Source organism: Hydra vulgaris, chromosome 04 (genome assembly GCF_038396675.1).
Source record: "Hydra vulgaris chromosome 04, alternate assembly HydraT2T_AEP".
NCBI classification, from domain to species: domain Eukaryota; kingdom Metazoa; phylum Cnidaria; class Hydrozoa; order Anthoathecata; family Hydridae; genus Hydra; species Hydra vulgaris.
The window spans coordinates 13,831,012-13,853,355 of NC_088923.1; the positions used below are offsets into that span (position 1 = coordinate 13,831,012).

At 28.5% G+C, this 22,344-nt stretch overlaps 1 protein-coding gene across 2 annotated transcripts in view; it reads right to left on the bottom strand.

Annotated features, from left to right (window-relative positions):
- Nucleotides 1–4,227: 4,227 nt before the first annotated feature.
- The window catches only part of LOC101235193 (cytochrome P450 4C1-like), a 75,280-nt gene continuing 57,163 nt past the window's right edge, over nucleotides 4,228–22,344 (bottom strand). For both annotated transcript variants that reach the window (XM_065795508.1, XM_065795509.1), the window contains exons 6-7: nucleotides 21,823–22,117; nucleotides 4,228–4,619 (exon numbers count right to left, since the gene is read on the bottom strand). In XM_065795508.1, coding sequence (XP_065651580.1) covers nucleotides 4,399–4,619; nucleotides 21,823–22,117 — 516 coding nt within the window. In that variant the 3' untranslated portion in view covers nucleotides 4,228–4,398. The remainder of the gene's footprint in view (nucleotides 4,620–21,822; nucleotides 22,118–22,344) is intronic.

Below are 22,344 nucleotides of genomic sequence, written 5' to 3' on the forward strand. Positions count from 1 at the left end.
AAGTAAATAACTATAATAAATACAAAACTTTTAATTTAAATGCGCTGTTTCATAAAAAAGATTTGCAATTTTATAAAATTCTAATACTAAGGGTAACAAAGTACGCACGCAGATTTTGAGTAAATAGCTCATAAATAGTCCAAAAAAAAATTCGAAAACTAACAGGCTTTACTTTTTAAACGTTCTAAGCTTGCACGTAGTTATTTTGTTAACAATCAAACGTATAGTTTTTGTAAAATAGTATTAATATGTTTAAGGAAAGAGGGGTAAAATATTTCTGACTCTTATTTTTTTGATGTTTGATAAACTTGACTCATTTAACACTTTCTTTGTTTATGTAGGTTAACTTAGTTAATTTAGAAGTTAAACAGATTGTATATTTATACAGATTTATAACTTAATTAATCTATTAATTTCGATCATTTAGATCTACTTTATAACATTCAACTGCCCAATCATGTCAGTTTGTATATAAAAAAGTGAATATAAAAGCATATATTTAGGAGAAAAAAGTGTCACGGAGGAAGTTTAATTTCACGGATAGGGGAAAAAATTATAGGAGGGGTGAAATACTGTTTCGAAACAAATTTTACCTCCGGAAAGTATATTTTAGCCGCGAGGAAATTTTATAACGAGGAAACTTTCGCAAGATATTGGATGTTGTGGCAGAGCTAAAGAGACATGAGCAACTTAGTTACTTGATCTTACTGTTGCGTTCCTCAAAATTGAAACAGTATAATATCAAGTAGTGTGTTACACTTTTAAAGGGTCCTAGCATTAATTTAACCACTACAAAATACTTACTTCCTGGTCATTCATGTACCGAGAAAGGGGAACATGGGCATTATGAAATTGAATAGCTCACAAAAAATCTCAAACAAATTAACGGAACAAATCCTTTCTCTTATTTATATGTTATTAAAGTGAATTCACAAGACTTCAGGGACTATTGTTTTTGGGCTGTATTTAGGCGGTATTTCCTTTAAGGCCTCTTCAAGACTGAGTTTACTAACCAGTGTTTTGTCATCTATAAAATAACAGGATGCCATGAAAGGCTTTTAAGCTTTTAAGCCATAATCTAATGGTTACTAAAAATAAAATCTGTAGGATCTTGTTAGATAGTATGGCAATTACCATTTATTATAGTAACGTTTCAGTTACAAAATTAAAAAGTACTTTACTTCAATCACAAAATTTCAAAATGTTCCTAACTACCGTTATAACCGCAGTTAGAACCTTGTCATAGGGAAGATATCACAATGATAAAGTTCTACCTGCATTTTAGGGATATTTATTTTTTAATGAAGAGTGAAAAATTTTTTTGTTTCAAATAGTTATACTAAAGGCGATTGCTTATGTTATTATGAGTAAAAAATATTATTAATTGATACTAATAAATTTTTATGGTAGGAAAATATCATTTTTTGACATAGGTTTACTCAAAACTACTCACGGATCAGTTAGAAACTTGTTTAATCAACACGACAAAATATCTGTAATAAAATATAGTATGATATATTTTAAAAAACTAAAATAAACCAACATACAAAAATATAAAATATTACTTTATAAAATGTTTTATCAAAACAATCAGATAAAGATGTTTCATTTTTAAAGTTTTAAATATTTGGCAAACAGTATATTTATCAATACTTTAAAACATAGTTTTAGCCTACATCGTAACCTAAAATGTAACACAGTTACGCTTACACCCTATTAAAGCTTGGGCAAATTTTGAATTCAATTTGAAAAAAGTTGACTAAAACTTTAGAATTTAAGGTCAAATTGGAATTTAATTTTAGTTAAAATTATCTATATTTGATTTCGAATTATAATTTGAAATTTAGGTGAATTTGGTATAAATTTGACAAATTTAAAATTTAATTTTGAGTTTCGAATTTTATAAAACTTTGAATTGGATTTATAATTAAGTCCAGAGACACAGTTTTTAACTTAAATAAAAAAAACATTTCATTTATAAAATACTTACATCTTAATCTTTATCTAATTATAAAATGCATCAAAACCTCAAAACATTGTTGAATTTTTTAAAAAGGCAAATAATGAGATTGAAAAAACAAATAGTGAGAAGGAGGCCTTCCATCCAGTGTCAACCATACCTGCACGAAAGATAATTAGGCATTTATGCTAAATGCCATTCTAAAAGTGACAGAGGGAATTCAAGATCGCCTCAGGTTTGTGGACCGCTTTCTTAATCTTGTGATGACTGAGTGTCTTGGTATCTTCATAGCAAAGAATGCTGTTAATGCATTCAAAAAATTGTCCTTCAGAACTAACAAAAGCAACATTGACCAATAGAGGACCAGAATAGAGTGTCAGGATAAATAACTTATGCAACGATATTTCAAATAGCAAAACTGTTAATTGAATTAACTTTTTCAATTTCGAATTTGGAAACATTTATTATATAAGTTATACAATTTTGGGTAAAAAATTCTTTGCTTGTTATAACTAACAAATTTGACCGATCTAAAGCGAAAAACAAAAAACACGGTGTTGTGTTAGTTTAATGATGAAATAGGATAAGTCATGCCAAATTTGATTTGTGTATTTTTGAAAGACCATAAAATAGTAGTGCACGGTTTTGGGTTGCATGCTGAAGGCTATTTTTAGTCAAAGACGTTTTTACTCTGCATGTACTCAATAAGTGATATGATGATATTTGTTGTGTATAGAGTTGGAAAGAAATTTGGTTTATTATAACCAAGTTTGTATTTACTGAGCTCCTTTAAAAGGCAAATAGTGACACTGTTGGCTTTCTATCCTATGTTAACAAGACCTGCACAAAGGATAAGACCGCAATTATACTAACAGCCCTCCTAAAATTTACAGAGGGAATTCAAAAGGTCTCAGGTGTAACCTCGGGTTATAACCAAGTTTGACAGTTTTAAACTTAATTTTTCCAAATTTTTTTGTGTTGAACCTTTCAAGACAAGTTGTGGTGTAACAACAATCTTAATTTGGGCTCTACAAGCCATATATTGTCCAAACTTTTCAACATTGATGGCTGCCTACGTTCTCAACTTAACGAGCTATCATAAAGTGAGGAGTTTAAAGTATTCTGTCAACTTGGATTTTGTGAAGTCAAATTTGGGAAAAAAGTTCCCGGTTTGAGGGACCAAAGACAAACTCTATGTCTATGGAGCAATTTCCATCTTTCGTACAAAAAACTTAAACTTGCAAAACATAAAAGATCGAATTACAGAAAAATGAATGAGCAGATGACTAAGCAAAAGTGAGGTAGAGGTCTGGCCTACAGAGGCCTGTATAGGACATAAGGAACGGAATTGTTGAGGATGTTGATGAGGAGGGCTACGCTGATGCAACAATTAATTTTAAAAATTAGGTATGTCAAATTATAAATACAAATTCCATAATTTAATCTTGTTTCTTCAAGGGGAAATTGAGATCGCATTAGTAAAGCAAGCCTATCCAGTCAATTTTTTAGTTAGCTATTTGCCCAATGCAGGTAAAAATGAACACAAACCTCAACTTAGCAGATTCTCTTCCTAACAATATTGATGTACTATATTGGAGAAGAAAACATCATTGGGAGTATCCTCTTATTGCCAAATGTGTCAGAAAATATCTTTGTATTCATTTAAAAAAAATAATTTTATAATAAATTTTTGTATGCATAAAACAAGTTTGGTTTTAAATTATTTTAATTTTTTCGGAGGAAGTATATATTGCCATTATTTAATTAACCTAGCTTGAACATTTGTCATTCAAACTTAGGCACTACATCACGGTTGCAACTACGCCATGTTGAACTTTAGCCGTTTCAAAATTTTTCTCTGTCCATTTTTTTTAATTATTATATTTTATTTTATTTGAAGGTTTATAAATGTTAAAGGTAAAGCAAATGTTTTTAAATATAAGAAAATAAGTCATTGAATAGTAACTAAAATTCATAAAAAAAAATTTTTTTAAAAAAACGGTTTTTATCTAAACCATTAAAAAAAAAAATAGTTATAATAATTTTAACAATAAAATGCTTACGTGTGTTTACAGGGTAGTTATTGAACAAATAAATCAGTTTCTCCCTCACTCATTAATTAACATTTTTGAGGAAGCAATTATTGTTTAGTTAACTTACATAAAAAACAGAATGCAGTAAAAAAAAAGAAAAGTTATGATTATAATGAATGGAATTCCTCGATACCGATTTAGCTATAAAAAAAAATACGTTCAAACGATGAGAACTGTTTAAAAAAAGATTTATATTATGTATTATCATAATTTTACAAAGAACTCAATCATTAAATCTTTTGAATTACTTTGTATTAAAAAATTATCAAACGAAAACCCCAAACAATCATTATTATAAATGTTAGGATTTAGAGTTTTAAATGAAGTTTTCTCTTCTGTTGGATCTTAATCTGCAATAGGCTTTACTCTAATTAGCAATGGTTCAACTGTTTTCGTAGTTAACCAAATAACCTTTGTATAATTCATATGCTTAGGGTCGACAGAAAATTTGAATTGCAATAACGCTTTAACCAAGAATGTTTTAATTTCAAGCGTAGCAAAATTCTTTCCAATACAGTTATATACACCGTGCCCAAAAGGAAGATAGAATGATGCTGGTATTTCTCCTAAAAAGTTCAAAATGTTTAGATTAATAATCTTTTTTAATTATAAAATTAGTAGAAGTTTTTTTGTATGCTCCTTATTTCTTCTTATTTTTTTTTTCTTTGTTTTTAATAAACAAGAAAATCTTGTTTATAACTATTGTAAACAATGTTGTTAAATAGGAAATTAAAATAAATTAACAAAATTAATTAAAAAGATTAGCATCACGGAGTAATTTAAAATATTTAGTAACACAACTAGCATTAGAATTAAATTCTTAAATATCATTGCAGGTGTAAAAAAAAGGAAATATAAAACAAAAAAACCTTAATTAATTTGAATAAATATAAAAGTACTTAGAAAGATCCAATTACAAACCCGACAACACCGGGGGGCCCTGGGAGCACTGGACCCTTTTCCACTCCTAATTTTTTTTCTAAAGAACTTTTTTTTATGAAGAAAAAATTTTAGATATAGAAGACTTTTTTTTTAAACTGATGGTTGTACCCCTCCACTTCGAAAGCCGTACCGTCGCCCATAAACTGTTTGATGTTTTATTAATTATTGGTTTGAAAAACCCTTGAAAACAATGCATGAACCTAATGAGAGACTCTCTATCAACTGTGGCAAGTAAACGGAAGTTCTAAAATAATTTTAAAACTTTCCCTGAGTTTAAATAATTTTTCAATTTGTTAATAGCTATAAATTTAAAAACGTGCAAACTTTCAAATCAAGATCTCATATTACAGATCTAATCTATACTAATTATGCAATTAGCATTTTATAGTTTTTCACTCTAGTAATTAGTTCTTGTCATCAAAAGCCATTTAGTATCTAGTTTCTAGAGATAAAATGGGTGATAAAATTTATTTTATATATATATATATATATATATATATATATATATATATATATATATATATATATATATATATATATATATATATATATATATATATGTATAAATTACTATTGAAACTATTGCTTAAAAACCTTTTTTTAGTTACACTTTTTGAAACTTTCTTTGCAAAACTGTATATTGGGATAGTAATTTTTTGGTGAGGTTTTAACATTTTGTATGGAGTCTAAGTTTTAACAAAGAAAGGTAACTAATTTATTTATATGTTTTAATTTGCCATTTAAAACTGTAATTAAGTTTCCTCCAAACTAATCATAAAAATATATTTTTATGAAATAATGCGACACCATATTCATAGGAATACATAGTCTGGAAACACGGAACGTTTTTATTGTTGTTTTTTTTAACTTGAAAATTACGCGACAACCTGGCGAACCTGCAAAAGTTTAAAAAAGTGGCAATCGCAAATGGCATGGGGAGTTCTAATGGTGATTTTAATTCAATTGTTGATTTGAAATATGTGCTTGAAATAGTTGAAGAGGGATTTTAAACAATGATATTAACTTAATTACATATATTGATTCTGTTGTTTATGAGGTTAATATTTACAGAAAAAATTTCAAGCAACATTTATGTAATCAATATCCTAAAGTATACAAGACGATTAGAGATTTTAATTAACACACTGCATCAAAGCATATATTAGAAAACTTTGATAATTGTTCTTTAAACATTTATAATACAGATAATACTTTTAATAAAACATCACCTCTAAAACTGAAAAGCATTGTTGAAGAATGTGCAAATTTATTGGAAAGGGACATGTGTCTTCCATTTGGTATTGGAAAACACTTCTCATGTGAGCAATTTAACTTATCAATAGGCAATGCTGAAAGTCTTTTCAAAAAACTAAATCCAATAATAGAAAAATTTATTATGAGATAAAAAGAGTATTATGGATTGTTGGACGCTAATTTACATCTCTACCCCCCTATTTTTATTTTTGATTATGATAGAGAATTTTATCCTGATTAAGAATTGTATAAAAACATAGACCTGAAAATCAAAGGAAAGTTTTCTAATTATATGTTATAGAGTCAAAAAAATTAACCAAAAACGCTAATATTCACCATCTTTTTTTATAACACTTTAAAATTTCACTATTTAATTACGCCGCCTGGTTTCTGTAGTTTGAAAGTAATTAAAATACTCATGAAAATTCCGAAAGTATTCGTAAAAATTCCGATGCAAAAAATTTGCAAAATATAAAATGTAGTTATAAAAGACTCTATAAGAAATGTTTCTGTATTTCTTTTTTAAAACTAAGATGGCGAATGTTAGACGATGGTTTGGTCGCAGGATTAAAAACAATAACAACGAGTGCATCCGGTGGTGCAGGGAGTTTGGTTTACTTGCTATAAATATGATCTATCCTCGATGTAACATCCAGTGCAACGAACAAAATAATCATAATGTCGATGGAAAGATTTGGAGATGCATGCAAAAACAATGCAAAAAGAAAATAAGCATTCGTGTTGGAAGTTTTTTTGAAAGATCTTAATTGAAACTTTGGCAAATAATAGGTATTACCTATATTATGACTTAAAGCGCCAGAAAAAGTCGTGGCCTTTCAGTAGAAGACATACAAAAGGATTTAGAAATTGGTAGCAATAAAACTGTAGTTGATTGAAATTAATTTTCTAGAGACATTGCTGTTACTTATTTCCTTAACAACCGTGTGCAATTAGGAGGGCCAGGTTCAATAGTGGAAATAGATGAATCACTTATCTCAAGAAGGAAATACAACCGAGGTAGAATTGCTAAAAATCCATAGATTTTTGGTGCGTACGATATAGCAACTAAAGAAAGGTTACTCATTCCTGTAGCGCACCGCGATGCAGCAACCATATTACCTATCATTTTACAATGTGTTCGTCCTGGAACTGAATTATGGAGCGATATGTGGGCAGCATACCAAGGTTTAGCAGCGCAAGGTTTTTAACATGGTAAAGTAAATAATACTTTACATTTTGTTGATCCTGCAACAAATGTTAAAACACACAGGGTTGAGGCAGTGTGGCAAAGAAGCAAAGCCAAATTTAAAGCTATGTTTGGGCCCACAAATAGAAAAATAATTCCCGACTATTTGTCAGAATTTATGTGGATGCAACGTTTTAAAGAACACTCTTATTTTCACTTTTGGAACCAAGTTGTAGATGAATATTCCGTTTGATTATTGTTTTTGCATATAGTAACATTTGTCTATCTAAAATATTAATATATTAAAAAAAATATCTATATAATCTGAAAATAAAAAATTATCTGAAAATAAAATACTTATTGAAATTCGAAGTTTTTGGTATATAATTTTGACACTTCAACATCAAATTAGAGAACTTTCATTTGGTTTTCAGGTCTATATTTTTAAACGATTCTTAATCAGGATAAATTTCTCCATCATAATCAAAAATAAAAAAAGGGGGAATAGAGATGTAAATTAGCGCCAATTGTTGAGTGAAAATCTATAACCTCCATACTTCAGCGATTTAAGTAATACACTACTCTCTAAAATGTCTTCTTTTATATTAAACTTACTGGTGTAAAACCAAATTTTGTTAAACCTTTAAACACAGCTCAAAAATTTGGAGAAAAAGAATTTACATTATCTTGTTAGATATATTTTATAAATGTTGCATACTAAGTTTCAAAGTGATAAAAATCCAGCGAAGTGTAGCCAATAGTGTGTTTCAATTTTAATGCGCTGCAGTTATGGAAGATAATACTCAGAATCTTGTAAATATTAGACATAGAGGAGGTTTATGGAAAGTGAACAATATAATTCAAGATCTTTTTCTAACATGCGAGAATTTTTTTTGCAAAAAAACATCACAAGTTTTATCTAAACTAGATTCTGAAGATCTGGATGGGTTTATGTCAACAAATTATATTATACTTTCTCTTTATAAACAAGTTTCCAATGATCCAGAATTAACTGAAGTTAGTACGATTTTGCCAGAGCATTTAATTGCATTATTCGTAAGAGTTCGTTCATTTTCTTAAGCCAGAAACATTATTGAAAAACATAGAATAAAAAAGAGAAGTTGCAAGACTCGATCATTGCGATGCGAAATTAAGAAAGCAAGTGAAAGAAATTGACATAAATTACTTTGTTAAACCTAAAAGGTAATTTTCATAAAGACATATCTTTTTTAAAAACATTAATAGTATAATAACTACTTAAACTCTGTTTAATAATATGATTAAGATTCTTTATTTATTAAAATTGTCTAATAATAACATTTAAAAAAAAAAATAATTTTTTTTTTTTTTAAATGTTATTATTTCTCAACCCAAATAACATATATTTATATTAAGTTAGTACTAAGCCTTAGTTGGGAGCATTTACAATGTTGTTATTATCATTTTTTGTTGTTTTCATAAATTCCTTTATTAGTTTCGAACCTAAGAGTACCCAATTTTTACTTTTACCCTAATTAATATAATTTAAAACTAAATCAAATAGATAAAAGTTAATTTTAAAAATATAAAGAAATAAAAATTTAAATAATTTAGTTCTTTACTGCCTTGATTGGTTCCCTCTGAGACTTAAACAAAATAATCATCCTTCTGTATACGTACGGAATGCATAGAAAGTTTAATAAAACATAAAGTTTTCAAAACGTTAAACTTTTTGTAAATTCAACATTCCTTTGTTACATAACATTAAGCTTTTTTTTCTAATTTGTAAAATGTAATGCTTATGTTAAAAGAAATTTAGTGTTAGAAGAAATTAAGAGACAAATTGTGCACATTCTTGCTGTCTTTATACCCCGTTCTTTACATATATATATTTTTGGGTAAACTCACATACTAGCTTACTATTTGGTGCTTAATACAAGGAAAATGAATGTTTGTTAATTTTCCAAAATTTTCCTCCTCCAACCGTTTATTAATTTTTACTTGATGTCAACAAAAAAAATCTCAAAACTAAAACAAATTAGAAAATATATATATATATATAAAAGCCATTAAAACATACAAAAATTTTCACTGTAACCTGACTTTAAAAATTGTCGAACTTTAAGAAACCTCCAAAATTTCGATTTGTCAAAAATGAGAATTTCGTTTATTTCTCACCATAGCAAAAATAATAAAACAACTGTTTAAAAATGCGCATTTGACCGCATTCCATACTAAAATCAAAATGTTTTATTCGTGTTCTGTAAAAAATCTTGCCAACCCTTTTGTTAAGATTGTTTTTTACCCTTTTCCCTGTTTATTAGATCTGGACTAAAATTCCCACCACCCCTAATATTTTCACACCCCCTTTATATTAGGCAGGCAAGAGTACATACTTTTTGGAAGACTCTTTATTATCTCAAAAATAATCTGATTATTCAAGGATATTTTTTGGAAGAAGCATCCCTGAAATTGCCGTTATGCCACATTATTATAGATACCATTATAAATGACAAATAATGCTTTTAAAACTCTGTGTTCTGAAAATGATCTTTTTATTATTTTTAATTATTTATCAAATATGAAATAGTAGCGCTCAATGTTGGTTTTTAATTTAAATGACTTTGATCAATTTTTTTCCATATTGGTAAAAGTGTTTTTTTCAATATCCAAAATATTGCTGTCATTATATACCAGTATTAGGAGAAACTAAAAACTGTGACTTTACTGCATTGTCATTAAAGTCAAAGTCTCCGATAGACGAATTATTTTTTCTGCAACCAATTGCACGTTGCCTTCTAAAGTAGTTTTCAAAATCATTTTAGAAGAATTTTTTAGAGAAACCATATTTAACACCATTTTCAAGTAAAAAATTTAAAACTTTTTTAAATCAATGCACTGTAATTTGCAAACCTTTATAAGTTTGTGAAGAAGTAAACATTTTTGGTTTTGAGTTCCCATCAAAACTTCTTTAGCGCTGATCTATATATTTCTTCTAACCAAGAAAATCTTAAATCGCCTACTGATTATAAATCGCTTTTTCATTGCTATATATTCAACACTGCTTTTTCTGGTAATCTAAACTGTTTAAAAACATTTCCTGCTGTTTCTCTTAATACTTGGGATCCAAGACATGCTCTCATAACAGAAATAGTGTAAAGTTTATATGATTACTTGTTGATTTAGGAACAAGTATTAAACCTCTCTCTAAATCCGAATTTTAAAATTTAGAAATATTATTATAAAGAAGAAGAAATCTACTACTTCACATATCGCGTGATTTACATTCAGAACCAGAATTAGTTAAGGGATTTCGCGAAGTTTTGAATAGATGAGGTACATCTGCAAAGAAATAAATGAACCTATTATCATTACTAAACAATTTTTTAGTGCAATATGTTACGTCTTTTATTAAGCCACGATCTAATTTGTTATGCATTTTAATGAACTTTTTATTAGGAGAAGCACCATCTGCAGTTGCAGCATTGTCTTTTAACTTATACTTTCCATATAACGTACTGCTTTACAAAAATTTGGTATAAGTTGTGATGATGTCCCTCCAGTTGTGGCAAATGTAGTTAGACTACAGGAAAGTGGATTTACTATATTTTTAACATGAACAACTAAGACATAAGATGATATTTTTCTTAAACTTTTTAGTGCAGCATAGTTAGTTTGAATATCTCCTAAATCTACAAATCCAATTAACTCACCAGAGTAATTGTTAACTAAATCTTCTTGAACTGTCATGTTATTAAACAGAATAGTAAAAATTTGTTCAGAGTTAGAGAAATCAACATTTATGATTGCAAGATAATTTACGACTTGAGGATTAAAACCTCTTAAAGGATTTATATAATTTTTGGTGTTTGTTGAGGAGTGTCAAGTTTGAATAACTAAAAATCTTGAGCCACTTTTGCAATCAAAATGCAAATCAGAATATGCCAACAAAGATTTTGCTGCTAAGTTAAGACAAAGTTTTATTGTCATTCGATGGTAATTAACACTACAGGGACTAAAGTTTTAATATAATTTGCTGCTTATTCTAGAATAGCTTCATGAAGTCTGGAACATCTGATTAAAGCTAGAATACAGTGTTTTTAGGTCAAGTTCTAAGTTAACTTTTTCACTTTTCATATTTAAAACTGAATTCATATCTTCTATGCCATTTTCCAACTGTTGGCATTTTAAACGCTGTTATTGTAAACTTATTTTAATCCGCTCTGTGGAGGTAAATCTAAGAGAAGCATTCAGCTTTGCAGGTTAACTTTTTAGTTTTTTTAATTGTTTACTTTATGAGTGGTTTTAAGAATCAAAAAATGGCATCAAGTAGTAAAGCTCTTGGATTGAAATAAAATTCTATAACTAAGTGAACGATAAAGCTCATCTTGATTTAAACTAGGTTTATAAGAAAGCCGCTTGAAATTCAAGTAAGTTCTTTTTTAAGATATTGAAGTTTACTTCAATATCTTAAAAAAGAACAAAAGTTTCAAATGAATAATAAATTTTGATAAAGAAACAATAAAAAAAAGATCCTTTATAGTGAGGGACAGGTGGTAACATACAATCATTAGATGGTATAAAATAATCTAAAAACTCATCAACATAAGTTATTACTAATCTGACTGTATACAAAAGTTTGTGATGTAATAAAAAGTGCTTATTAACACTAGAAGCCCCAAGGAGGATCAATTGATCCAAACTCGACTTTGATACTTTGCTGAAGCTGAAATTTTAATGTTGATAAAATGATACTTTATGACTTTTATTGTTTAGATATTATTTACTCAAAAGCGAAAAAACTACAAAAAAAAAAAACATTCAGAGATGCGGCTATGAATATTTATACCTAATAACCCTAAGCTGGATCAATTGAACCACCTTATAGAAAACGTGCATATACATAACAATTTTAGTTAAATAATTAAGGTTATTTGCAATGTTTGCATATACTTGACAAGCTCTTTCCACAAACAGGTTTCTTACAATTTGCACATACTGTTGATGTCAGATTACGTTTGTATTTTGATTTTATCTGACATCTCAAACGAGTTGATAATTGTGTATAACTGTTGGTGTCTATTGTGGTATTACTGTTGGCAGCAACTAGGAATTTTCGGTGAGTAATATTTGCTTCTCTTAACTGTTTAGATAAAGTGTAAAGAAACTTTCTTCTCGAAATTTTTTGTTGTGTAACTTTTTAAAAATGATCCAAGCGTTTACACCGGTCAAGTCCAAAATATTGAAGAAAACATCTAGCGGCCAGCGTCGGCACCCAGAGTTTATTGACAATTTGCACCCAGATTTTGTCGGCACCCAGATTTTGTCGACACCCATTCGGCACCCAGATTTTGTCAACACATTGAATCTAACATATCAACTTTACATTAATTTGCATTGTAATAAAGTATTCCCTCTGGTTTCTTCTTCCTATTACTTTGCTTAGTCGTCCCTCTATGAAGTGTTGGTAATAAAATTACAGTTTTCTTTGTTGCCTGGTAGACAATCAAGTTCAATGGCCCATTTATGTAGAAAATCGAATCGTAAAGTGGAAGTGGATCAAATGCTGGAATTTCTTTTTTTTACTATGATTAACTGTTCCAACAATTGACGTTTTCTTTTCCAAAAGTTTTGTTGCAAGATCGACACTTATAAAAAAGTTATCTGTAGTAACATTACAGCCGCGGCCTAAATAAGGTTCCATTAGTGACATGACTACGTGATTACCCAAATTTTCTACACTTTTCAAATTTTCTTTCATCTTTACCTAGATACGGTTTGATACTAACACAATATTTAGTCTTTAGATCAGCTAAAATCCAGAATTTGATTCCAAACTTGTCCGGTTTACTAGACATATACTGTGTAAAGCGACACCGAGCTTTAGTTGGGAACAACCGCTCATCAATTGTTAAAGATTTCTCAGGTATATAGCATTTTTGACTGTTTTCTACAAATCTTTTCAGCACCCATGACATAAGAGCAAATTTATCACTTTGGAGGAGCTCTCTACGCTCTGAGTGTATATCAAACCTAATGTTTTTCATAATGTCTTCAAATCGAGAACGCGGCATAGTTTTTATAAAAGCCGGCTTTTATAAAAACTATGGTCTGAAAAATATGACTTTGTTGCCATATTTTTCAGACCATAGAAATTTAACTAAAAAATTTCTTGCGTTCATGCATCCGCAAAGATATATTAAGCCTATGAAAGCATCAAGTTCAATGTCACATATATTCCATCCTTCTTTTTATAAATTGGCAGATAAAACAAAACATTTTTTAATAAAGCGTGTAAACCCTTCATTAATAATTAGTCTAAATGCATCAATAGGTGTCAAAACTATGCGAAAATAAGAAGTTGTTCTACTTTTGGCAGTAAAGAGATTCTGAGTTTAAAACCTTCCAGTTACCTCAACTTTTGACACAACAATCCATTTTACATCATCTCTACGAGGTTTAACAGTTAAATCATTACTTCCAACGCATGAACTTTTTTCTACGTCATCATTGCTACTAATTTCTGAATTGTAAATAAAAGTATTACTTTAATTGTTATCATAAAGATTATCTTCAACAACATCTGTCTCGTCATTTTCTTTGGTTGAATCTGATTTATCACCACTGTCAATTTCCAAGAGTTCTTGTAATATGAACAGTGTCTGTTCATAATACAATTTGAATGTTCGGTCAATTAAAAGAGGATGTGCTGTAACAGAGGTTTTTGATGATGAAGCACCATCAGCGTTTGTTGAACTTAAGAGTTTCATTATAATATCATAGCTTTTATGATATTTTTTACAGGTCAATGTAGTAGTAAGTTTCATAATGTAAAGCAGTAATATTAGTGTACTGGTGGTGGCAGCATATTTACACCAAATATGCGGAAACGATATTTTATTTTCTTCGCTAATATTTTCATTTTATTTCTATTTTTTTCCGGTTTAAATAATCTGTATAAATATGCTAATAATCCATATTTAGGCAAATCATGCTACTAAACGTCTATTTAGAGTAAAACGCGCCGTAATTTGGACATAATACCGATGTATATATATGCAGGGTGAAAGAAATTTATATATTTTATATAACTTACATCAAAATAAACAGTTTGAACTGTTAGTTTCATACATTTAAGCAAGAAAATAAGTGTAAATGCATATAAGTATTAAGTTTGATCAATTGATCCACTTTGGGGTTTCTAGGTATACAAAAAACCTGGTGCTTCTAGTGTTAAGTAATTTCGAAAAAAAAACATAACTGCATATACTAAGGGGTCTTGTAAACACGCAAACATGATTCTTGGACTGGGGGCTAGTTAAAAACAAAATCAGCTTAGGTAAATTTAAGTATAGTATGAAATTTACTCATTAGAAAGCGTTTATATTTAGTGTGCGTGACCTATAGCTGCTTTATTCATTTTACTTAGTAATTAAAACCTATTTGTTCATAACAAGCTTACTACAAAGATAAAGAAACATTTCTTAGCTATAAAATTTTATCTTTAACAACAAACATAAAAAAAAATCCTCAGCTTGAAGATGTCACATAAAAGTTTTTGAATATAAAAAAAAAAACACGCAATAGGTTTACTTTGAAAACATCAAAATTATTTTTTGTGACTCTTTAGATGACTTTTTGTGCATATAAACTAACATAGTTTTAAAAAAATTTTAAAATAAAATAGCTTTTTTTTTTCCATATTAAAGTTGAAAGATTCTGATACCAACATTAGAACATTGTCTCCAATGACTTTTGGCATGCATTACGAACATGACAAAAAATATAAAAATACTATCTAGTGGTAAGTTGAATTATAAAATACCTGGGGGTTTTTGGATTTTGCGCACTTTTCTACTTATTTGTAAGATAATGGATGTTTTTTATAACAATAAATAAAGTTATTAAAATAAAAACTGTATGATAAACATAAGTTTTTATAAGTAGTATATGTTTTTAGTATATATGAACCATATGGTTTATATATATTTTATATATATGCTTTTTATTACTTCATTATTTTATTAGTAAACACTTTACTTTTGAGTAGTCAACATGTTAGTGGAGTTACGAAGTTCTAAAAAGGAAATAGAAAACGTAAAACATCAAGTTGCCGTTTCAAAACTTCCCTCTAATGTGCAAGTACTGGGTGTTTTGTTCTATATTATTTGTAAAGTGAACTTAAGTCTCAACGTAGTGCAAGTCTTATTAATCGTGAGTGTATTATTTATTGGAAAAAATACATATACTGACTAAATCAAAACCTAACTGTGTTATGAAAGTAGTTTTATTATACCAAGTTTGGAGAGATTTACAAAAAAATGCACAATAAGTGTTTGAACAATATTGACAAGAGTTTCATTCCAACTTAGATCATTTTTTTGCTAATGCTCATGCCAATGCCTTTCAACTAATTAAACAAATGGAGGTAGGATCATTTTAGAGCGCCAAAGACAACCAGATTGGCTTTGTCATTTAGCCGGAGTGGACAAAATACATACAGAAGAAGAAGAAAAGGCGCGTCTTAGAAACTAAGAAAATCAACATGCTAAAATTATTGCATCGTTAGCTCTGTCAACATCATCTTAAGAAGATTCAACGCTTGATTCTGAAATGATAGATTTACAAGAAAATAGACCTAGCTAAGTTTAGTTGCCAAACTAAATAGATATCACGTAATTGTGCGCATTTATAATTAAAGCTACAATTGACGCACTAAGACATATCACAGATGACTTTTTATAAGCAAGTCCTCAATCTAGAGAATCCGTACAGAAATGCGGAGAGCGGGCTGAAGCTGTAAAAGTTAGTTTTCGAAACAATATCCCGGATACAGTAACTGTCCACTGAGATGGCAAACTATTGCTGGCTCTAAAATCAGAAAAATCTATAGAAGAACGCCTACCGATAGTTATTTCATATGATGATAACGAACAGCTTATCATTAAGCCAAAATTGAACAGCTCATCAGGCAGCTAACATGCACAAGGAGCTTGGAATGTCATTATCTACTAATCTTGAGCACAGAGTGCAAATTCTCTGTTGTAATACTACTGCTTCAAATGAATGTCGTTTTAGTGGTGGATATGTATTTCTTGAATAAAAACTGAATAGAGAAATATACTTTTTGCGTGCCGTCATCCGGTTTACAAACTATTTTTAAAAAAAGTATTGGAAGCAAAAATTAGCCAAGTAACTACAAGCCCAGACATTATGTTGTTCAAAAAGTTCCGTAAAAACTAAAAAATTTGATGCCAAAAAAAATACAAATTTTTACAGAAAAGTTTGTATTTTTTAATAATCTTCTTTAATTGTTTCAGACACTAATTAGCTGTTAAAATTCCACTGATTTGAATTGACTAAAGAAATAGCTAGAGATAACTATTGTGAATTAATTGAGTTTTCAATAATATATCTTGGTGGAATCGCAGAAAAGAAATTTAAGATTCTGCCTTTAGGTGCTATGCACCTGGCTGACCGAATCTTAAATTTTTGTTAATGGCGAGAGCCATTTATTCGTTAAAAATATTATTACTAAGTTCACATTACAGAATTTTATACAAGTACAAGCCAGCTCTTTTGAGTGTTTATTAGCGGTTACCAATCGTGTTTTATCACACTGTTGAAAACGCTCCTAATATTTTAATTTCTGAGAAAAACATCGATCATTTTGTCTCAGTCAAAAGCATATTTCTATTTAATTGACTCAAAAGTGATGACATTTTTTTGAAGAAGAGCTCTTTTTTATTATCTAATGATGATTCGTTCCAATAAGCTAAAAGAAAGCTAATGACATTAAAAGTAGTGAACTCTAAGACAGAAAGAGTGGTTAAGATAACGCAAGACTTAAATAGTTTAATCACTATTGAAGAAGAACAAAAGCAATTTTTATTACTTTGCGTACAAGAACACAGAAACCTGATTGTAAATAGCAAAATTTGACTCTTTCTTTTAATAAAAATGCATAATAAATATTATAAATGTGTTTTATTTACTGAATAAAATAATGAACTCGACAATGTCCATTAGGCTTCATATTATCTTTTCAAATTAAACTTTGACTTCAAGTCAAAGTCAAGTCAACCTAAACTTTAATGTCGAGTCGGGTTATTGTTATCCAATTTCAATAATATTTAATATTTAGTTTTTCAGAATCAAACGAAAAAATATGAGTACGCGTCTTGAACTTCGAATAAAAAACTTCATCTTTACAACCTGGGACACCCTATCATACATACATACAAGAAATCATTATTGTTGAGATCACTATCATTGAAATCACTATCATTACTTTTTTCACATGGGTCCGTCTTATTCTCGCTTGAAAACTTAACTTCTAAGCTTCATCTGATCTATATGTCAAAAGTTGTTCATCATTAGCATGATTTCTTTTTAAATGACTCTGCAGTCTGGTTATTATTGTATCAACACAACTAATAAACATAGAAATCTAGTAAGAATAATTGTTTTACCGGTGGAATTTTTGATTCTGAAGGACACTTGTTTAAAACAGTCACTTGCTTAGTAGATTCGTTGAGTAACATCAAGCATTTATATGACATAATATCGAACAAGCAACCCTAATTTTTTTAGAAATCAGCATAACTTTAATAACTGAATTTTGAACAACACAATTCTGCTCCGGTAGTAATTAATGCGACAAAGCAATTCATTACAGATTAAATCTGCAAAGCTGTATTTGAAGTCACACAGTCCCATAACATCTTGAGCAAAAATTGTGTATTTGTCTTTGTTACAACCATTTTGCTTTTATTTTTTTTGTTGTTGTAAAAACTTCCTTTGCAACTTGATGGTTAGTTTATAGAATATTTTGTGGCAGATCACAGCTTTCAGCAAACATTTTATGTCTTGTCAGCTTTTGTGTAGCCCATAATGCTAAATAACCAGATCGATTCGCTTAGTAACTAAAACAAAGCAACAACGGATCACTTTAGATTCTGCAAACAAATAAAAACTTAGACAAAGTTAAGACAATGCAGCGTGGTAATAAAATTTATTATGAAAAACAGCATTGACACACGAACATTCCAATCCAAAACAGGGATACTTCTTGGAAAGCGTACATGCGAACAAGACATACATACATACATACATACATACATACATACATACATACATACATACATACATACATACATACATACATACATACATACATACATACATACATACATACATACATACATACATACATACATACATACATACATACATACATACATACATACATACATACATACATACATACATACATACATACATACATACATACATACATACATACATACATACATACATACATACATACATACATACATACATACATACATACATACATACATACATACATACATACATACATACATACATACATACATACATACATACATACATACATACATACATACATACATACATACATACATACATACATACATACATACATACATACATACATACATACATACATACATACATACATACATACATACATACATACATACATACATACATACATACATACATACATACATACATACATACATACATACATACATACATACATACATACATACATACATACATACATACATACATACATACATACATACATACATACATGAACTCAAAAGAAAATTGTCTTTTAAGAGCAATTATCTTTAATCATGCAATGTAGGTGTGTTTGTTTTTTTAATTATCAGATGTTATAGATAAATATCATTTTTCTTCATCTTATATTTACTAAAAAATACTAAAAGAATATGAAGGAATACACAAGAATACTAAAAACACACAAGTAATACAATACTAAAAATACACCATATATTGAAAGAAAATACCATACAGATAATTTTTTAAAATTATACTTTTGTATGCGAACTTTTTCCGCACCCTGTACAAACAATGAGTATATATTACCAGGAACTGCGTTACTAGCCTTACATCATTCTTTTACATAACAAAACTTAACTTCTGGTTTTAGAATCACAGAAGAATCCCCATATAATAAGGGTATATTTTCGAAAGCAAAATTTGTTTTATCATTTGTTACTGATTGTCTAGCATCTTAATCTAATGCAGCTATTGATATTAGTATATCAACTTCAATCTCAGATACGATTCTATCTCCCCTAATTTTTCTTAGAGGTTGTAAGACCTCTACCAAAAGCACAACCTGAAAAAAGAAATAATAACTAGATCGAAGAAGAAGCATACAAAATTACATGCAGATACTCTAGTAAAACAGCAATATATGCCAAAAAAGTAATTTGTTTTAGAAAGTGAAAATCTTCTAATACTTCTTCAACAACAAAAAAAACTTTAAACTTAAACTGAAATTAATTCTTTAGTTTCTTTATACTTCTTTTATACTTGTTTGTTTCTTAAATAAAGTTTGTTAATAGGAAATTAAATTTTTGTTGGTATTTTTGTTTGCGTTTTGTTTTTTGTTTTTATGAAATTTTATTAAAAATATTTTATATTTTTTACATTAAAACTTTTTTTTTTTTAAATTAAAATTTTATTATGCTTTTATATTTTAAAAGAATTATTATTCTAAAAACTTCTCTTGCATTTTTTTAAACTAGTTTATTGTATATTGACTAAGATAATACTATTTTTTCAAAAACACCGAGAAGTTGAAATTATAAATTAGTTTAAAAAGCATTCCTCGTCATTTATTTTTTTCAGTTTTTAAAGTCTTTTATTGTAATTATCAATTTACCAAACATCTCAGATATATGTGAATTCCAGCATAATAGTAAATGGGGGTGGATAGCTCAGTTGGTTAGAGCGTCCAAAGAAAAGTTAAAACCCGGGCTGTTGTATAATATAAGTTCAAATCCTCCCACCTCCAACTCAGCGCTTTTGTAGTACTTCGGTAAGCAAAATTGTTCGTCAATAACGGACATTACTTTGGATTAGTCTTAATGACTATTTGTGGCTGTTCCTATGTTAAGCCAACAATATCTTCGGATATAAGGACATTGTATAGAAAAACATAGTATGAAAATTTAAATTGAAAAATAAATAAATAAATAAAAGTATTGCAACTCAATGAAAATACTCTTTTCTTTTAGAGCAATTATATAATTTTTGTTGCCAAATAGAAATAACAGATTAACTAGTAATATTTCTGTAAACTCTGCAACACTTATACTTCCGAAGTATTGTGTTGCAACATACCTTATTCACTGTTGTAACTTGCCCCGATGCTGCGTAAGTTGCAGTATTTATTTTTTCAATTTTTTTCTATCGCTATTGTGGTAAGACTAAGTTATTCCACAATAGCGATAGAACAACACGCTTGTAAATTTAGGCAATTTTTTAATATTATTATCATGTCTGAAAAAAATTATGAAAATAGACTAGCATGCATATTTAGTTTTTTAATTATAATCATAGCATAACTTTTTTTTTTTTTTCTGTGATCCAATAATAATAAACAGATTTAAGTAAATTCACAAATACAGTGTGTTTATCCATTAAGTAACACTAAAATATAACTTCAAAAAGTAGTTCCTAAAGATTCTGAAGTTTATTTACTGCTTATTTAAAGTTAACTTTGTCAATTAATAGCAAAAACACTGAGTAAAAAAATACTGAGTAAAAAAACTCATTATTATCCATTGCAAAATCCAGTTTTGAAGTTACCTTTGTTAGGAGTATAATACTTGAAAGTTCATAATCTTTCCTTATTTTTCCATATAATGAACTTGGTATAGCAAAGTATTAAAATGATTATACAATTGTTTTTATTGCAAATGATTTTGCAAGAAAAAACAGCACAAAACAGTTTTTTCATTAGGAAACCGTAAAACATTTTTTTGATTTTTCTTATTGTAATTACAATTAAAATTCGTCACACTATACACTAGGTAATAGCTATAGTTTAATTTAAAAAATAGTCAAGACGTTGCTTGCAATTATTAACACAAAATAACTTTAGAATATTGAAAGCCCCCGACCAAGGCCCCAATATACGCGCTTACGAGGCCTGTTAGTACAGAGGGCCATAAATGAACTTGTATCGCACCTTAAAATGCTTGGTGAGGAGTAAATTGTAGTTTTTTAATATAATTTTATAGAAGACATATTAATTAATTAATAAAATTCAAAACTTAATCATTAAATAAGAACATTAGGTAACATTTGTTTGATTTATCACTTAATTATAAGTATTCAAAACTTTTTGAACAAAAAAAAGTTGCTCACATAACTGCCTTGTTTATGATAAAGCAAAACTATCACGCCTGCTTTATCACATAGCCCTAATAAATAAACTTTAATTTTATAATACAAAATCTGTAGTGTATATAATATTTGTTATATTAATAAAGTTATAATACAAAATCTGTAAATAATACAAAAGCCTGTACAAATCTAACCTGTCATAAACCTTTCAGGTTTAAAAGAATGTGGATCTGGATAAATAGTTTCATTCATGTGTATACTGCTAACATGAGTTCGTAGGACTGTATTTGCAGGAACTTCATATTCACCAAATTTTGTTGCATTAATGGTCCTTCTGCCTAAAACTGGTGCAGGTCCATGCAAGCGCAAGGTTTCTTTAACGACACAATCTAAATATTTTAAACTCGTAACTTCGTCAAAAGAAATATTGTTTACATCCAATATATTTTTCTCGATCTCTTCTCTAAGTTTCTCTTGAACTTCTATGTTCTACAAAAAGAGATCATATCGCAATTAAAATTAAAAAAAGTAACTTAGCTCACTGGTAAGCAAAAAAAAATTAAACAGTATTGAAAAAAATAGAACTTTGACAATTTTTTTTATTTAATGCGTAAAAAACGAAGTATTCTTATAAATTTGTTTTATTTTAAGTGCTTCTTTTTTAAGAGTATATATTTTTTATTAAATTTTTAGTATGACTTTTTAGAAAACTTGTA